General features: G+C 39.0%; 1 protein-coding gene across 1 annotated transcript in view; it reads right to left on the reverse strand.

Annotated features, from left to right (window-relative positions):
* Nucleotides 1-17465, reverse strand: part of dnah6 (dynein, axonemal, heavy chain 6) — a 241124-nt gene that overhangs the window by 105001 nt on the left and 118658 nt on the right. The window contains exons 43-48 of the mRNA XM_059644490.1: nt 15912-16058; nt 12418-12491; nt 10578-10732; nt 9163-9394; nt 5989-6141; nt 940-1080 (exon numbers count right to left, since the gene is read on the reverse strand). Of these exons, the coding sequence (XP_059500473.1) occupies nt 940-1080; nt 5989-6141; nt 9163-9394; nt 10578-10732; nt 12418-12491; nt 15912-16058 (902 nt within the window). The remainder of the gene's footprint in view (nt 1-939; nt 1081-5988; nt 6142-9162; nt 9395-10577; nt 10733-12417; nt 12492-15911; nt 16059-17465) is intronic.

Genomic DNA, 17465 nt, shown 5'->3' on the forward strand with positions numbered 1-17465 from the left:
ATAAGAATGATTTTTTTTCAACACAGTGAAGCCTGTTATACACAACTGTTTAATAGAATTTTAATTCAACTCATTAAGGGTCCTAAGCTTTGCCCAAGTTGGATACTGGGTGAGTTGACATGCTTGGTGTAGGGCAATGGGGAAGGAGTAGGTTGGTATGAAATGGCAGTAGATTGGTATAGGGACTATCGGGGCCATGGGACTTGAAAGAGCATTATAGGTTGGCACGGAGTGTCCGAGAGGTGTGTGCAGGGCAACAGATGGTACGGAACCAGCATTGGGAGTGTCAATGGGTTGGGTGAGAAGGTGAAGTGAGGTTAGAGCTGGAGAGCCATAAACTCAAATTATGCAAGAAAGTTGTTTCACTCTTGGGGAAGGTATTTTTGAATACAGATTAACAATAGAGGTTGAAGATATTCCTCAATGATACTGTTTTTTTTCCTGTAGACTGCACTAATACACTAATACACTAGGAAGGTCCGATTAATAACATGTTCAGAAGGAAGTGAAGTGGGTAGAAATGGATAGTAAGATTCTGCTCACTGAAGAATCAATAACACCACTTGTGCTCCTTTCTCTCAGCAATCTTCAGTAGTCTTTGCAAGGAGCACTGGCAAGGTGTCTTCATCTCTGGATTCAGAAAACTGCACTGAGGCCTATAACAGGCATAGGACCTCAAATTAAAAAATAAATCACTAACTTTTGGGGAAGAGGTTCTGGCTATTTTGGGCGAGAAGTGGGCAGTACGATTTTGAATAAAAAAATTTCCTGCTAACTCCCTTGTTTTTCAGCATGCTTTGGATGGTGGGAATAAAAAGATTGGCCCTTGCATGATTTTAATTAAAGCCTGTGCTGTCTCTTTATTTTTAAAAATGTAGCATCTAAACAGAGGCTGTCAGGGTTCAGTCATATATTAAAAAATTAGATATTACTGCATACCTGCACAAACCAGTCAATAGTACAGCAATTTACAAGAGATGGAAACATTCGACATCGAGCTCGAAATGAATCACCAACAGGACTCATGCAAAGTACAATATGCAGTTTCTGCCGAACACGGTTAATAAAAAATTGAAAAACCTGAGGAAGAAAGGAACACATGATTAACAGTCTTTTTTTTGTTCACAAACATTTCAGGATCTGTACACATATGATTCCCTTTCAAAAGCTGTAAATGGCAAATCACATTACATCTTTAAAACAAAGCTTTGTAACTTCTTCCTGGAAGAAAATAATCTTAAAATTTGACAATGGGCACAAAGACAATAAAACTTGTACATAATGCAATGCCTTTTGAGCTGTTAGATCCAAAAATGCAGGAATTTTTGTAGAATCCATATTAACGATAAATAAACTGGATAGCAAAATTAAATTTGTCTTGAATAGTTTTGGTTAGTAAGCATTAGAAGCCAGGACAAATATTATGCAAAGATTTGTAGGGGGGGTTATAAGTTTCAAGTGTGCAAATATGATGTGTGTGCTTCTATATGGCGTAAGATATATACTCAGTGGAGAGGACTTGATAAATCATGGGAATTCCCTTCATTCCACATTTTCTGATTTAATTGTAGGGAAAGAGCAAGGGCTAGGATGTGGGTATATTAATGCAATAACATTCTATTGCAAATATTCTTACATTAAAATTCTTCATACAATGTATCTAAAGTAGTTTATCACCTTTTCTTGAAATTCCATGATACAGGAAGAAATAATGGCAGCAGCTTGGACCTCTACCATCTCATCAAGCTTTGGAAGGTTAGGTGCCATACGTACAAGAGCAGCAGGCAACTAGATTGCATATATTTTTAGGTAACAGAATTGTCATGATATTGCTGAATAGTGGAACAGTTTTGAGAAGTTAAAAGATCTAGTTTTGTTTCTACATTCATAAGCAATAAAACCCTAAGGTCAAAGAACTTTGAGGTATTCTCAAAGTATCAGGGAGCACTGAAAGGCAACTCTCAAGGACAGTTTAAATTATTTCCATACAAGAATTGCAAGTATAAATATTTTTAGGCAAGTGAAACAGGCTATTCTATTCATTTGAATTCCAAGTAAATCCCTAGAGAATGGAACTGTAAGCAGGAGCTGTAAGCTGCAGGTGAACTGAATCAAGAGAATAATGAATGACTGTGGGACTGAAGCATTTATTTTTGTTCTGGGTCAACACTCTCATATGGAACTCATTGATGTATGCTGCTGTGTTTTTGAGTTTGTCACACCCTTGACAAGACATTCTTTGCTGTAATTATACAGTAACTTTAAATTATCCATAATAGTTCATCGACAGTTGTGGTTATTACATCATCTCTTAGTGGTGAACAGACTTATAAAATGGAATAAGTGTGTGAGGTCAAAGTAAAATAACTGCCATTTTCAGAAGTCAATAAATTACTATGTAACAGAAGGAAATAAACCAGTTATATCATCATCCTTTACTACTCCACTCTATGGCAGTCTGTAGAACACTACGCAGGCACCAATAGAAAATCTAGATATAATTTGGGGATCTAATTTTCAACCTGTCATTGGCTTTCTGGCTTAGAGAACATAGAGGGCTGATGGGGCTTTTCCTGTGCTGATGACCTCTGACTCTGAGTTTGCACTGGCCAAAAATAAACCACCTAGTCTTATCTAATATAACAAAGTGTTGAGCTGGATGAACACAGCAGGCCAAGCAGCATCTTAAGTGCTCCTAAGATGCTGCTTGACCTGCTGTGTTCATCCAGCTCCACACTTTGTTATCTTGGATTCTCCAGCATCTGCAGTTACCATTATATCTGATCACCTAGACTAATCTAATCCTATTTTCAGATCTTGTCCCATGGCTTTATGTGCCTAGGCATTGCATGTGCACATCTAAATGCATTTTCAATGTTATGAGGGTTTCTGCCTTGAGTACACTTACAGGTAGTGATTTCCAGATTCCTACCACCCTCTGGGCAGAAAATAATTTCCTTATATTCTTTCTAAATCTCTTGCAGTATAAATCTATGACCTCTGGTCAATGATCCCTCCATCAAGGAAAAAATTTACTTCCTGCCTACCCTATGTCCTTCAATTTTATGTATCTCTATCACATGCCCCATGACAATTTCTCTGCTCCAACAAAAATAAACCCAGTTCATGAAATCTGATTTTACTGTCACATGTACTCAAGTCAAAAAGTGCAGGAGTACAACAAGAAGTGTCTCATGTCACCATACAAGGTGCCATCTCAAGTACAAGTACCCAAGTACAAAATCTTAAGAACAAGGTAAAAAGAAAGAACAGTTTCTCTTCATAAACACTCCAACCCAGTCAACATCCTGCTAGATCTTCTCTGCAACCCCTCCAATGCAAACGCATCTCTCCTATGTGTATTCCAAAACTGCACAATGAGAATTACCATGCTCACCACAGGCATACATAATTGTAAAATAAAAAGTCAGTCATAGAAACCCAGAGATAAATACATTACTTGATGTAACTCAAGTAATTAATCTATTATAAAGAAAAGTTCTACTCAGTAGTCTTTTTTTAAAATCTTTGTTTTGAATCAACCAGATCAGAGAGATTATTACACATCTCTGAAGCAGGTAGGGCTTGAATCCTGGCCTCTCAGTCTATTTAAACTGTTAAGAGAACTCAACACACATGTTGAGTTAATTATGGCTTTAAAAAAAATCAGACAAGCATACATAATTACTTAAGAATGAACACTTGGGAAATGACAATGAACAACTTTATTGAAATGGTGGGACAGGTGGTTATGATTTTTTCCTAATAATCACCAGACATCCTGTCAAATCAATTCAAACCACCAGATATTTAAAAAGAAAATTTTGATGATAGCTTAAGCCAATTTTTACTTCATGCTTTAACAGCAGGGAACCAACCTTATCTGCTGTTCAAGTGCAGTTATATCTGCATCAGCAATTTGTGATTCTCATATTGTCAGTCAGAGGTCTTGGAACAATACAAATGGGGTTTGTTTGAACTCAGCAAGTTTGCGCAAGACTTTGGCTAGACTGGCAACCTATGATGGGAAACCTTTACAGATTAAAGCTACAACTTTGGTTCTGATCTCTTATGCAAAGCAGCAGATTCTGTTACCACTCATTGTAGTAAAAAGTTCAGGCCCAAACTAGATGGGACGAAATTGGTTCACAAAGATTTACCTAGATTGGCTCAACATTTTTTATTAGAATATGATTGCCTGAGTGAAGTTCTAATTAAATGCCCAGAATTTTCTAGGAAGGTCTTGGGACAATCACAGGAGCCAAGGCCACCTAGCATGTTAACCACGAAGCAATTCCATGGTTCTGCGAGGCCTACCTAGTGCCATCTTCTTACATGCAAAAGTAGAGGCAGAAATCATACGTCTGGAAAGCGAAGAAATCATCAATCCTGTAAAGATTGCGGAATGGGCAGCTCTTGTACTGACTGTGAAGCCCAATGTGGTTGGTTCACCTTTGCAGGAATTTTAAACTAACAGTTAACCACTTTTTGCAGCTAGATAATTACCCAATCCGTCATATAGAAGACTTATAGGCAAAGCTGGCAGAGTGGTTGTCTTTCACAAAGCTGGACATGAGCTACGTGTACTGGTAATTGCAGTTAGATGAGGATTCCCAAAACTGTGCTACAGTTAATACACATAAAGGCTTGTATCAATATCAAAGATTGCCATTTGGGCTATCATCAGCCTGTGCCATTTTTCAGCTGATGTCGTTAGCCTATCTCTATCCCTCTGTATCCTCATACCTTGTTTTCTCAACTAATTTTGTATTATCCACAAACTTAGCGATAGTACATTCACATCCATCATCCAAGTCATTAATATATGTCATTCAAAATTGCAGTCATAACACTGACCCTTGTGGATGCATTAGTACAGGTCTCCATTCTAAAAACAGCTCCTTTATCCCAACTCTTTGTCTTAACCTGGTTAGCCTATACTCTGTCCACGATAATATATTAATCCCAACACCATCATCTCTTATCTCAAGTAGCCTTGACAAATGCCTGTTGGAAACCCAAACATCTCACATCCACAGATTCCCCTTTATCCAACCTGCCTGTTACCTCCTGAAAGAACTGTAATAAATTTGTCAGGTCTGATTTCCATGTATACTCTGCTTGATTATATAATGGGTTACTAAATGCTCGACCATTACATCCTTTATAACGGACTCTATCTTTTTTCCAAACAGCAGATATTAAGCCAACTGGCCCTTTTTGAATAAGATATTACACTGGTAATTTTCCAATTACCTGGGACTTCTCCAGAATTCAAAGGTATTTAGAAAACTACTATCGGTGCATCTACTTCCTTTAATACCTGCAGATGCAATTCATCAGATCCCAGGGACATATTGGCCTTCAACCCCAATGGCTTCCCTCGTACTTTTTCTCTAGTGATGGCGTTTGTGTTTATTTCCTTCCCTCCTCTTTTAGCACCTTTATTATTTAGTCAGTTTAGTAGATAGATTCAGTATGTTAGATGCTGAGTTTCTTTAGCATTTTCTGTTTTTAAAACAAACAATGTTGGGATTTAGGAAGAATATTGACAGGCAAAGGCTAAAATCAATTTTAGCTGTTTACCTACCTCAAGGATAAAATCAGCCTTATTTAGAAAATGGTAAGGATATTTCTCACACCCTAGGTACTAATTGTTACACTTTGCATGTCTTAAGATTCAGGTCAAATCACATTGTCAAGAAATTTCCCTCCATCGTATTCACCAGTTTTACTTCTGTGAATAGTAGGTGAATCACTGAACAAGCAAAGATTTGGGTGCTCAAAACTTGCCTGAATATTTTACACTGACTTCCAAACTTGCTTGTGGGACAAATACACACTGACGTCCAGTTATCAGAAGCCTACCTGAATGGTTAGGATTCACATCAATCACTCTGGTCCATAATACAAAAACACACATTAACTGCCCACCAAATAATCTGCACAAGCGAAAGAGGCTGGACAGGGGCAGTTTTGAATGCTTACTTCATCTCTGTTTCCTTCTGGTATTCCAGCATCCTTGGCTTTTGGACGTGTGGCAGCGAGCACTTGCTCAAGTTCATCTTTCTCAAATAGATTTGGAACCTCTCCAGAGTTGAGGATGTTATTGATGTCTTCTAGGAACTCCTCTACCACTATCTGTCAGAGAATAATATGTCAGCACAATTTCACGCTAATTGTGCCAAAATTCTAACAGTTGAAAAAGCACAGATGATTCTTAATAAGATGTCCATATTGTTTAAATCTTAGTTATGTAATATTTAAAATAATGTATCATGTTTCTTGGCACTGACCATTTATCATTGTGGCAATATATACAGGGACAATATATATAGTGAAGTGTGCTAATAAAAGATGTAATTAAGTACTATAGACTAAACATTCAGCTGCCCAACACTGAATGCTCAACAGCTTCCTTTGTTTCCAAAATGGCAGGTAAGTGATTTCTTATGGGAATTATGCCATTAGTATATCAGAACAAGTTGATGCATTTGTGGCAGGTAGACATGGAGATCATTTCAGTCATGGGTACAGACCAAATAATTATTTCTCAGAACAATTTAGAAAGGCTGATACAAGAAAAACCTGCAAGGCTGCACTGTGGTCAAAGCTAGGTGTCCTTGTCTGTATGTAGAAGAGGCTGGGATGGGACTTTTGCCACTACTTTTGGAAGTGAGGGAGACCTATGACATGACGCAGGGGAAGGGTGCTGTTACGGGCATTTGCCAGAGCCTTCAGGGAAACCTTTAGTCAGTTCACGGGCACTGCATTCTTGAAGTTCATCTCCTGCATCAGGAGTCCGTTAGGGTTGGCTGGGACCTTAACAGGGTGGCCTTTTGCTGTCTTGAGGGGCACTATCTGCACTGGGAGGCGAAGGGATGTCCACCACAGCATGTGAAGAGAGAATCTTCAAGCAAATTAGATTGGAGAAAGATGTTGCAAGAGAGAGTGTGGGGGGAGGGAACTTCAAGAAGAATGTGGAGACACTGCCTGAGGGTTGGGGAATGAGGAACTGAAGGCTGCAACTGAGGAATAGGAAAACTGCAAAGACGACAGAACAGTTTTAATCCTGCCAACAATGGAATAAACTGCTAATTAGAAGCTAAGAATATTTAAGTTAGCTCAAGGCTGCAATAATTCAGGAGCTATTATAGGGGCGAAATTTATAGGGATGCAATTATAGAGTCATACAGCATGGAACAGACCATTTGGTCTAACCCGTCCATGCCAAATGTAATCCCAAACTAAACTGGTCCCACCTGTCTGCTTTTAGCCCATATCCCTCGAAACCTTTCCTATTCATGTATTCATCCAAATGTCTTTTAAACGTTGTAACTGTACCCACATCCACCACTTCCTTAGGGAGATCGTTCCACACGCAAAGTGCCCTCTGTGTAAAAAATTTGCCTCTTTTTTAAAATCTCTCTCCTCTCACCTAAAAAATGTGTTGCCTAGTCTTGAAATTCCCCATCTTAGGGAAAAAAAACGACTTCCATTAGCTCTATCTATACCTCTCATTAATGAACAGAGATCAAGTTTGAAAATGCAGTAGAGAAAAGGGTAATAATTGCTTGGTTAAAATCTCTTGGCTTTGTCTATGTGTGAGGGAAATATATAAATTGTGACTTCACTTGTCTATGAGAGGTATGTTTTGGTGATGGTTTTTTGTGGGTAGAAGAGTATACCAGTTATTTCGAAAAATAGCTTTTGTTGTCAATTTATGCCTGTTAACTTGTGTTCATGGTGACTAGGAAGTTAATGCTTTTCTTGTCTGTTGTGGCTTTAAGTTTAATGGAAGCTTGATCAATATTGAGAGTATTGATTTTTTTTGCCTAAGTACACAAGCCCAACAAGTCAACGCAAATAGATATGGTACTATTACTTTGTGACTTTATAGTCCAATAATTGAACTTGTCAGAATGAAAAAAGGAGACTTTGAAAACCAAATAATAGCTCCTGAAAATCAAAAAGTTTCCCTCAAGAATATCTCAAGCAGAAACCTTCAAAAAATTTTGAACTCTATTGATAAGATCAGAAATTAGCAGTCTTAAATTGTACAGCAACTAGTGCTTTTTACGCCTTTCAGAGGAAAAAAACTGACCATAACACTTTTTTTGGTACTATTTGGCTTTGTTTAGAGCCTGGAAGTACTGGTTGTATATCTTTAGACTAAATGGTCCCTCTTTTGTCAATCTGCAGCATATCATTGCACAAAACAGCTAATTCCTAACTTGCTGCAGAAATCAACAAGTTTTTCCCCTTGGATTCGAGGAAAGACCAAGTCCATAACTGCTCTTACAGTATTTAAAATAGGGCTGCCAACATAGGCTCTGAAGATATTATGCTAAACATGCAGTCTAAAACTCCTCTTGTCCCATTCCAGCAAATAAAGATATAGTAAGAACTTCTGGTGTCAGTGATAACACAGTGTGGAACTGGAGGAACACAGCAGGTTAGGCAGCATCAGAGGAGCAGGAATGCTGACGTCTCGAGTTGGGACCCTACTTCAGAAAAGTCTGCAGCAAGTAAAGTGAACTTTTAACAGGTATGATATAAATAGTCAGGAAAAAATGCAGCCAGTTGGAAATTGGATGATTTCTCACTTTTATTGAGATGGGACAAGGGATGAGAAACTCACTTCTGTCACCAGATTCATAAAGCAGATTCATCTGGTCCTGCAGCCTCCATTTTTCCCAGCTGGGATCAATGCCTGTCAATCATGTTAATTTCCTCATAGGGAACCTGTCAGGGACGTAAGGTGAACACTGTAGAACTAATAGTCCACAGCATGCCAGAAAGGTAGAAGTCCGAATTATGCTCGGCACCCCTTCATTCTAATACTTCAAAATATTAACGTTTCCCCAAAGTATCCTCCTCTGGATTGATATTGACAGGCAATCATCCTAACAAATTAAGGGATATTTAGATATCCTATCGAAAATATCTTCTGTTAAATTGCTATGAAATATCATCCCCATAAAATGAGCAAAAATTTGATAAATAGTGACGATGAATCCCTTTCCCAATTTCTGTCCTTAATAGGAGACCTTTTCAGATTGCTGGCATCATACTCAAGGTAAAGGACAGAGATTTATGTCACCTGATGCAAGTTTTTCCAGTTAAGGAAAACAAATTTAATGATTTTTCAAAAATGTATACCTGTGTGTCAGTGAAGAGAAACACTGTATCTTTGTCCTCGACGCCAGCCAATTTGTAAAGTTTTCTTAAGTCCTCGTGGAATGAGTCATAGTTGTAACCACGACTGAGTTCAATTTGAAAGCACTTGTAGTTACACATGTGAGCAGCAAGTCGCGTGAGGGACTGTTTGCCTGTACCTCCAACACCCACAAGAAGAGCATTTCCTCGTTCTTGGCGAATCATGCGAGCAATTCTGCAAGATCATTGTAGAACCATCTAAAATTGCAATTTTTTCAAAATACCATGTCAAAGTCACACCTATAGCAAGTCATTGGACATGGTGTATACTATTTTTATTGAGTTATTCCAACTTGATGTGTACAAGCAAAATTTGGTACATTCTAGCTTTGACTTAGTCTTCTTTCAATGAATGTTTCCTTTATTATTTCCCAAAATGCGATGAAGAAAACCACAAGTTCAGGCCAACACCAGTATGAGTGCCGTTACAGATCCCAAATGACAACCAAGGTGCCATGCACCCAAATTTTAATGTGTCTATCTCTAAATTCTTATGTAGTGCTGAACAAGACTCTAATGTACACTGCCACTTTCTCTAAAATTCTTAAATGTAATTTAACAATAGAAGATTACATTCCTATTCTTTTCTTTGGTTAAGTCTGGTCATTATTATTGCCATGCCGTTATCCCATTTATAACCTGCCGCTTACCCTTCATTGAAATGTTCTCAAAATTTACTAAACTCTTTCATTTCTCCTTATCTGGTCTCTCCTATTTCAGAATGGCTCTGCATGTCCTCCTTAACAGTCTAACCTCATGCCTCTAATGAGCCAAATTGCAACCTGGAAAAATGTCCTGTTGCATTCAAAGAAATATCTTATGCTTCAACCACAGTGGAAATCTAGGGATACTGAGATGGACAAGCCACCTGTTGAGTTCACATATAAGATCAGCCTTGGCTTTACTGAATCTTAGAGAAAGCTCCAGGTAGCATGTGGCTTATTGCACTATACCCAGACAACTAGTATTTCATGATTCTGAAGAAGGGTCACCGGACCCAAAATGTTAACTCTGCTTTCCCTCCACAGATGCTGCCACATCTGCTGAGGTTTTTCAGAAATTTCTATTTTGTTTCTGATTTCTAGCATCCACAGTTCTTTTGGTTTTTATTTAATATTTCATGGGATTCCTTGTACTTGTGTTAAGTGGCCGGGAAGCATTTACCCTCTGTTATATTGAAATTTGATGCAGTATTACTTGGGTGATAACCCTACAAAGAATCCAACTTCATTCTAGAGTGCAATATCTTTGCCTTTACTAGTCCTGATTTCTGCTCATGGAGGTGGAATTTATTTATCAAATGTATGTTCATTTATTAATAAAACAAGGAGTAATTAATGCTAAAGATAAATCACTACCTGGAAACATGTTCAACAGCATCTTGGAAGAAAACCAGTTTCATTTCTTTGGAACTTATCATATTAAAGTCATCCATGTAGTCCCGTAGAGTGGATTTTACTTTCTCATAATTTTGCAAATCTTCGTATAGTCGGTCGGCTTTCTCCGCTCCAATCTGAAAGCGTAATTGTAGGCGTTACTGGAGAAATTGGAGAACTTATAAAACAACAAATTTCATAAAGTGATTTATATGCTTCATTGACTTGACTACATGTTTTAAAACAGGAATGGAGTAGTAAACTGCAGAGACAACTGATGTCTAGAACTGACGATATAGAAAACAATGAACACATGAATATCAGCAGCGGCATTACTGGACAATAAAGAACAGGCATAGAATGTTTACAGTCAATAACCAAATCGATTAGGTCCAAAGACACATCAACTACATGAGATTTGAAACTTAATAACAGAGCTTTGATATTTTTGCTGTTGTTACTCATGATTGAACGTTAACTTTTCATAGATATTCTACACAGGACTGCATTTGCAGTCTCACCAGCACATTATATATGTGAAGTATAGCTATTCAATGTTTGAATTAACTTTTATTTGCAATAGATCATAACATTCTATTTTAGTGATAGCTTTTGTATTTGCTGTACCTGCATACTAATCTTTTGTAAATTATCCGTCAGAACATCCAGATCACTCTGCATTTCAGATTTCTGCAACCTCTCACCATTTAGCCAAAATTTGGCTAAAATACTTTTCTGTTTTCCTAACAAAATGAACAATTTCACATCTTCCCATACTATACTTTACTTGTCAAAGTTTTACCTATTCATTTAACCAATCAATATCTCTTTGCAGCTTCCAAGTTTTCCGTACAACTTACATTCCTACCTATCAGCAACTTTAACAACCATACCTTTGGTCCCTTCACCCCATTTATTGCTACAAGTTGCAAAAGTTGAGGTTGCAGAAGTTGTTCTCTGCAGAGAAGAAAAAGGTAATAGGAAATTTGATAGAGGTGTTTCAAGCCATGAAGGATTCTCAAAGAGCAAATAATGAGAAACAGGAATCAAATGACAGAATGATCGACATCAAAAGGACACAGATTTAAGGTGACTTGAAAAAAAATCAAGAGAGGTAATATGGTTATCCCTGGGGCTATTACTGAAACATATAAAATTCTGGAGGTGCTTGACAAGGTACATAACGAAAGGATATTTCCATGAGTGGGAGAATCTCAAACTCGGAGACAATATTACAGGATAAGGGAATATCCTTTTAAAACTAAGATGTGAAAGATTTTCTTCTCACAGAGAAGAGTAACTGTCTGTAGTTCACCACCCTAGAGAGCCACGGAGGCTGGATCACTGAAATTATTTAAAGCGAAGGTAAACAGAAATTTGAAATATTAGGGAGTTTATGACTATGATGAACTAGTATGAAAGAGGAGTTCATGCTTCAAGCCAATCAATGATGATCTTGTTAAATGGTGGGGCTTGCTTCAGGCCAAACAACCTACTCCCATTTTTCATGTGCTTGAGGGGAATTTTTGACCACCAGCAGTTAGTTTTTGTACCGTTGAATACACGGTCTTAATGATTGATGGTAGTAAATTCAATAGTACTATTGCAAACAGAACTGAATAAATTCTTGAAGCTAAAAGTTTTACTGGACCATGGGAAAAGCATGGTAATGGGGTTCTTTCATCAATTTACTGACAAAATAGCACAGATACCACAAATGAAATGGAATTTTATCAGCTTATCAGTCTATGATTCTATTCTTATGAAATTATGATTCCAATAAGAAATATTTCCCGAAAGCAAACACAAAATGTCTTTTCACCTTCATGAAATCTCCAAAAATAATTGGTTTAAGAAGAAAATAACTCGGCTCCAACTGGACTGAAAAGTGCTTGCCTTTAAAAGAAAGGAAATACCATTAAGTAAGTATCATTGTAAAACATATTTTCATATATTACAACTCTTCAAAAGCAAATGTGTTACCAACAGAATATCTCGAACAAGTAGAAAGTTGTTTTACAGCTACTGTCAGGTTATTACATTTGATGTATCAACAAATTTACAATCATTTACAGGTTTACAGGAACAATGGGGAAAATGAGAAATGATGCACTTTAGTAGAGATCAGTGAAAGGCAAGATAAAATAAAGGCTACAGTCCTCAAGAGGATACAGGAGCAGAGGGGACTGGGTAGTAGAACAGCTGGACGGAGCAGTTAAAGCATAGGCAGTGTTGTCCGCTTTACCAGTAGGGGCATAGGGTACAAGAGCAATGAGGTGATATTGTACTTGTATAAGGCATGTACAAAAATATTTCCAGGAAAGAGAAAGTTATGAGAATACTGAAAAAGTTGGTGCTGTTCTCCTTGAGTGAAGTAGGTTAAGAAGAGATTTGATAGCGATTTTCGAAATCATGACTGGGCCAGATTGACTAGATAGGGCAAAACTGTTTTTGCTCATAAAAGGAACAAGAACAAAAGGTGATGTGTAAAAGAAGCAAGGGTGACATGAGAAAAAAATCTTTTTCACACAGCAAGTAGTTAGATTATGGAATGTCTTGCCTAGAAATGTGATGGAGGCAAGTTTAATTAGGGCATTTTTTAAATAGAATTCTCACAGTGAAGAAACAGGCCATTCAGCCCAACAAGTCCACACCAATTTTCCAAACAGCATCCCACTCAAACCAATTCAATGAGGTATTGAGGTTATTTGGATCATATGCAATGCTATGGGGAAAAAGTAAGTATGGATTAGGGTCAGGTTGGGTAATGATACTCATATGAAGAACCAGTGCAGGCACAAAGGGCCTAATGGTCTTGTTCAAAACCACATCAACTGTGTCTCAGAAAGAACAGACTCAGGCTATTTAACGTGGTGAGCTAGTTAAGTGATTTAATGAGATTATTGTTGATCTACACTACAACCTGACTTTGTCCCATCATACTTAACACAATTGGTCAACAAAAATCTAATTTGGTTTAATAAATAAGAATTGATCACATCTTAATTGCCATTTGCAGAAAATAGTTTTAAACTTCTTTCATTCTTTGCATCTAATGTTTCTCAATTTCATAATCTTAAAGGTTCCCAACAGAAAAACTATTTCTCTCAAGGTACCCAATTTTTTTCTCCTTAATATCTTGAAAAGTTGGATTAAATTACCGATTAATCTTACAAATTCCAGGAAATGCAGCCTAAATGAGTTCAATCTCTATTTGTAACTGAATTCCTGGAGTCCCAGTTTCATACTTAAATCTCTCCTGCACTTCCTGAAGGCCAATATATTCTTCCTAAGATGTTGGCGGCCATAAGCACTCAGTTCACATTTCGCGGTCCTGTGCTTTTAGTAGTCATTTACGTCTTCATATTTTTACACACGGAAGAAATTTTAGCTTATTTTTTCCTCTAACTGTGAATTCATCTTAAACTACTGTATATTAAATAATAAAATATAAGGCAAAGGTCATTTACTTCAGTTGAATTGAAATGCATGAGGTAATTTTAACCTAATCTGAGAGGTTAGATTGAACATTCGTTTCATATCCTGTCTGATCTCATACACTGTTAAAATTAGGCAACATGGAAAACACGCTGAAAAGATCCCAACCCCTCACCATTAGGTTAGCTAGGTTTTAATCAGCCCCAATACTTTCAAAAGAGGGATTCGGAAATGTGAGATAATACAGTGTGAAGCTGGATGAACACAGCAGGCCAAGCAACATCAAAGCAGCAGGAAAGCTTGACATTTCGGGTCAGGACCCTTCTTCAGAAATGGGGGAGGGGAAGGGGATTCTGAAATAAATAGGGAGACAGGGGGAGGCGGATAGAAGATGGATAAAGGAGAAGATAGGGTGAGAGGAGACAGGCAGGTCAAAGAGGCGGGGTTAGAGCCAGTGAAGATGAATGTAGGTGGGGTGTGGATGGAGGTGGGGCTTGAGGTGGGAGGAAAGATTAGGGAGGCATGGACTAGCTGGGCTGGTTTTGGCATGTGGTCAGGGGAGGGGAGATTTTGAAGCTCGTGAAGTCCACAATGATACCCTTGGGCTGCAGGGTTCCCAAGCAAAATATGAGATGCTGTTCCTGCATCTTTCAGGTGGTGTTATTGTGGCAATGCCCGAGGCCCAGAATGGACATGTCATCTGAGGAGTCGGGGGTGGGGGAGTTGAAATGGTTCGCGACTGGGAGGTGTAGTTATTTGTTGCAAACTGAGCGTAGGTATTCCGCAAAGCGGTCCCCAAGCTTCAGTTTGGTTTCCCCAATGTAGAGGAGGCCACAACGGGAACAGCAGGTACAGTATATAACATTGACAGATGTGCAGGTGTGAAAAGTCTTCTTAGGGCCTGGGATGGGGGTGAGGGGGCAGGTGTAACACTTGCTTCGTTTGCAGGGAAACATGGCAGGAGTGGTGGGGCTGGAGTGGAGTGTGGAGCGGACAAGGGAGTCACAGAGAAAGTGGTCCCTCCGGAAAGCACACAAGGGCGGGGAGGGAAATTGTCTTTGGTAGTGGGGTCAGATTGCAGATGGCAGAAATATCGGAGGATGATGCATTGGATCTGGAGGTTGGTGGGGTGGTACGTGAGGACGAGAAGGATTCTGTTTTGGTTATTATTGCGGATGGGGGTGTGAGGGATGAGTTGCGGGAAATGCAGGAGACATGGTCGAGGGCATTTTCGATCACTGTGGAGGGGGAGTTGCGGTTTTTGAAAAAAAGAAGACATCTGGGATGTTCGGGAGTGGAATGCCACATCTCGGGAGCAGATGCAGCAGAGGTGAAGGAATTGGGAATAGGGAATGGCCTTTTTACAGGAAGGTGGGTGAGAGGAGGAATATTCTAGGTTTTCAGAAATTCATTTGGAGTAATTATGTTGCTTTCTACAACAGAAATTAAAAGCTCTGAGGTCAGATATTGATTATAATGGATTGTAAATTTTGAAATAGATGTTTAACAATCAAGGAATTATGAAGTAATATATTAGTTATTGCTTATATCAATAACACTATGTCTTTAGATGGGTAATCCTAGATGAAGTTAAACAAGCAGCATCAACAAGTTGGCACCACTTTTTCACATTGTTTCTTCTCTTCCTGTGATAATGCAACCTAAGTACTATTTGCATTGGCTCCAGCTATGTCATTATAGCCAACAAATGTCTCTCTCTGATGTTGTACCTCACATACTACAGTGTGTGAGACTGCCATTGCTTGCTCACCTTTCCTGATTACATTATATTAAGTGTCCATATTAAACAATAACTTAGAGCTGTTAACATATAGCCTGTGAGCACTTTGAAGCAGTGTCGAGGATAAAATATCTTACCGGCCATTTCACATAACATGTTAATGAAGTAATGTTTGTCTTCAGTGTTGATGAGACGATCATGGAAAACTCGCTGACATTCATGGCAAAAAAGCCTAAAAATTTGGTCATCAGTTCTTACTGTACCAGGATTACATTGAAGAATTCCTAAAATGTAAAAAAAAAACAAAATTCAAATGCCAGAACTCTAAAATTGATGGCAAATGATAGACATATATAGCATTGTGGTTGGTGTTTAAAGGGTGATAGATAGGCTGGTGCATCATCAGTAATCCTGGGGCCTGGGATGGGGTTGAGGGGTGAGGTGGAGGGGCAGTTGTAGCACTCCCTGCAGTTGCAGGGAAAAGTGCCAGGGTGGTGAGGCTAGTGGGGAGTGCGGAGGAGACGAGGGAGTCACGGAGAGAGCTATCCATCCGGAAGGCAGATAAAGGTGGGGAGGGAAAATTGTCCACGGTAGTGTGGTCAAATTGCAGATGAGATGGACGATGCATTGAATCCAAAAAGGAAAGCCTTCCACATAAAACAGATGTTCACCTGCACATTTGCTAATGTGGCCTCCTCTAAACAGAAGACCAAGCAGAGGCTTGGCGACCACTCTGTGGAGCACCTACACTTGGTTTGTGACAAACGACTACATCTCCCAGTTGCGAACCACTTCAACTCCCCTCCCACTCTTTGGACGACATGTCCATCCTGGGCTTCCTCCAGTACCACAATTATGCCACCAGAAGGTTGCAGGAACAGCACCTCATATTTTGCTTGGGAACCCTGCAGCCCAATTGTATCATTGTGGACCTTACAAGCTTCAAAATCTCCCCACCCCCAACCTCATCCCAAGACCAGCCAGCTCGTCCCCTGCCTTCTTGACCTGTTTGTCTTTTCTCCAACCTATCCGCTCCTCCCACCTCAGTGGCCAACCCCCTCCTCACTTCCTACCTACTTGCCTCATCCCGCTTCCGTGGCCTGTCCATCTTCCCTTCCACCTACCTGCCCCTGCCTCCCAACTGACAACCACCATCACAATTCCCTACCTACATTCACCTTTCCTGGCTCCATCCCTATCTCCTTGACTTGTCCATCTTCTCTCCACCTATCTTCTCCTCTATCCAACTTCCATCATCACCTCCCCGTCTCTCTACTTATTTCAGAGTCCTCTTCCCCTCCCCCATTTCTGAAGAAGGGTCCAGAACTGAAACGTCAGCTTTCCTGCTCCCCTGATGCTTCCTGGTCTGCTGTGTTCATCCAGCTCTACACCTTGTTATCTCAGACTCCAGCATCAGCAGTTCCTACTATCTCATAGATATATTGTTTTGGTTCTGGTTTGATTATGACCAATTAGATATATACAAAATAGGTTGCGTGTGTAGCATATCAAGAATTCTCAAAGTAATTGCATCTAAATAATTTGATGCTTCTTTCATAAATAAAAACAGAATATGTTGGAGAAACTCAGCAGATATGACAAACTCTTTGGCAAGAAAAAGAGAGTTCACCATTTCAAGTCCAAAATACTTTTCTTCAGAACTGATTTGGGCTGGAAAGGTGATTGATTTG

The sequence above is a fragment of the Stegostoma tigrinum genome, chromosome 3 (genome assembly GCF_030684315.1).
Source record: "Stegostoma tigrinum isolate sSteTig4 chromosome 3, sSteTig4.hap1, whole genome shotgun sequence".
In the NCBI taxonomy this organism is placed as follows: Eukaryota; Metazoa; Chordata; class Chondrichthyes; order Orectolobiformes; family Stegostomatidae; genus Stegostoma; species Stegostoma tigrinum.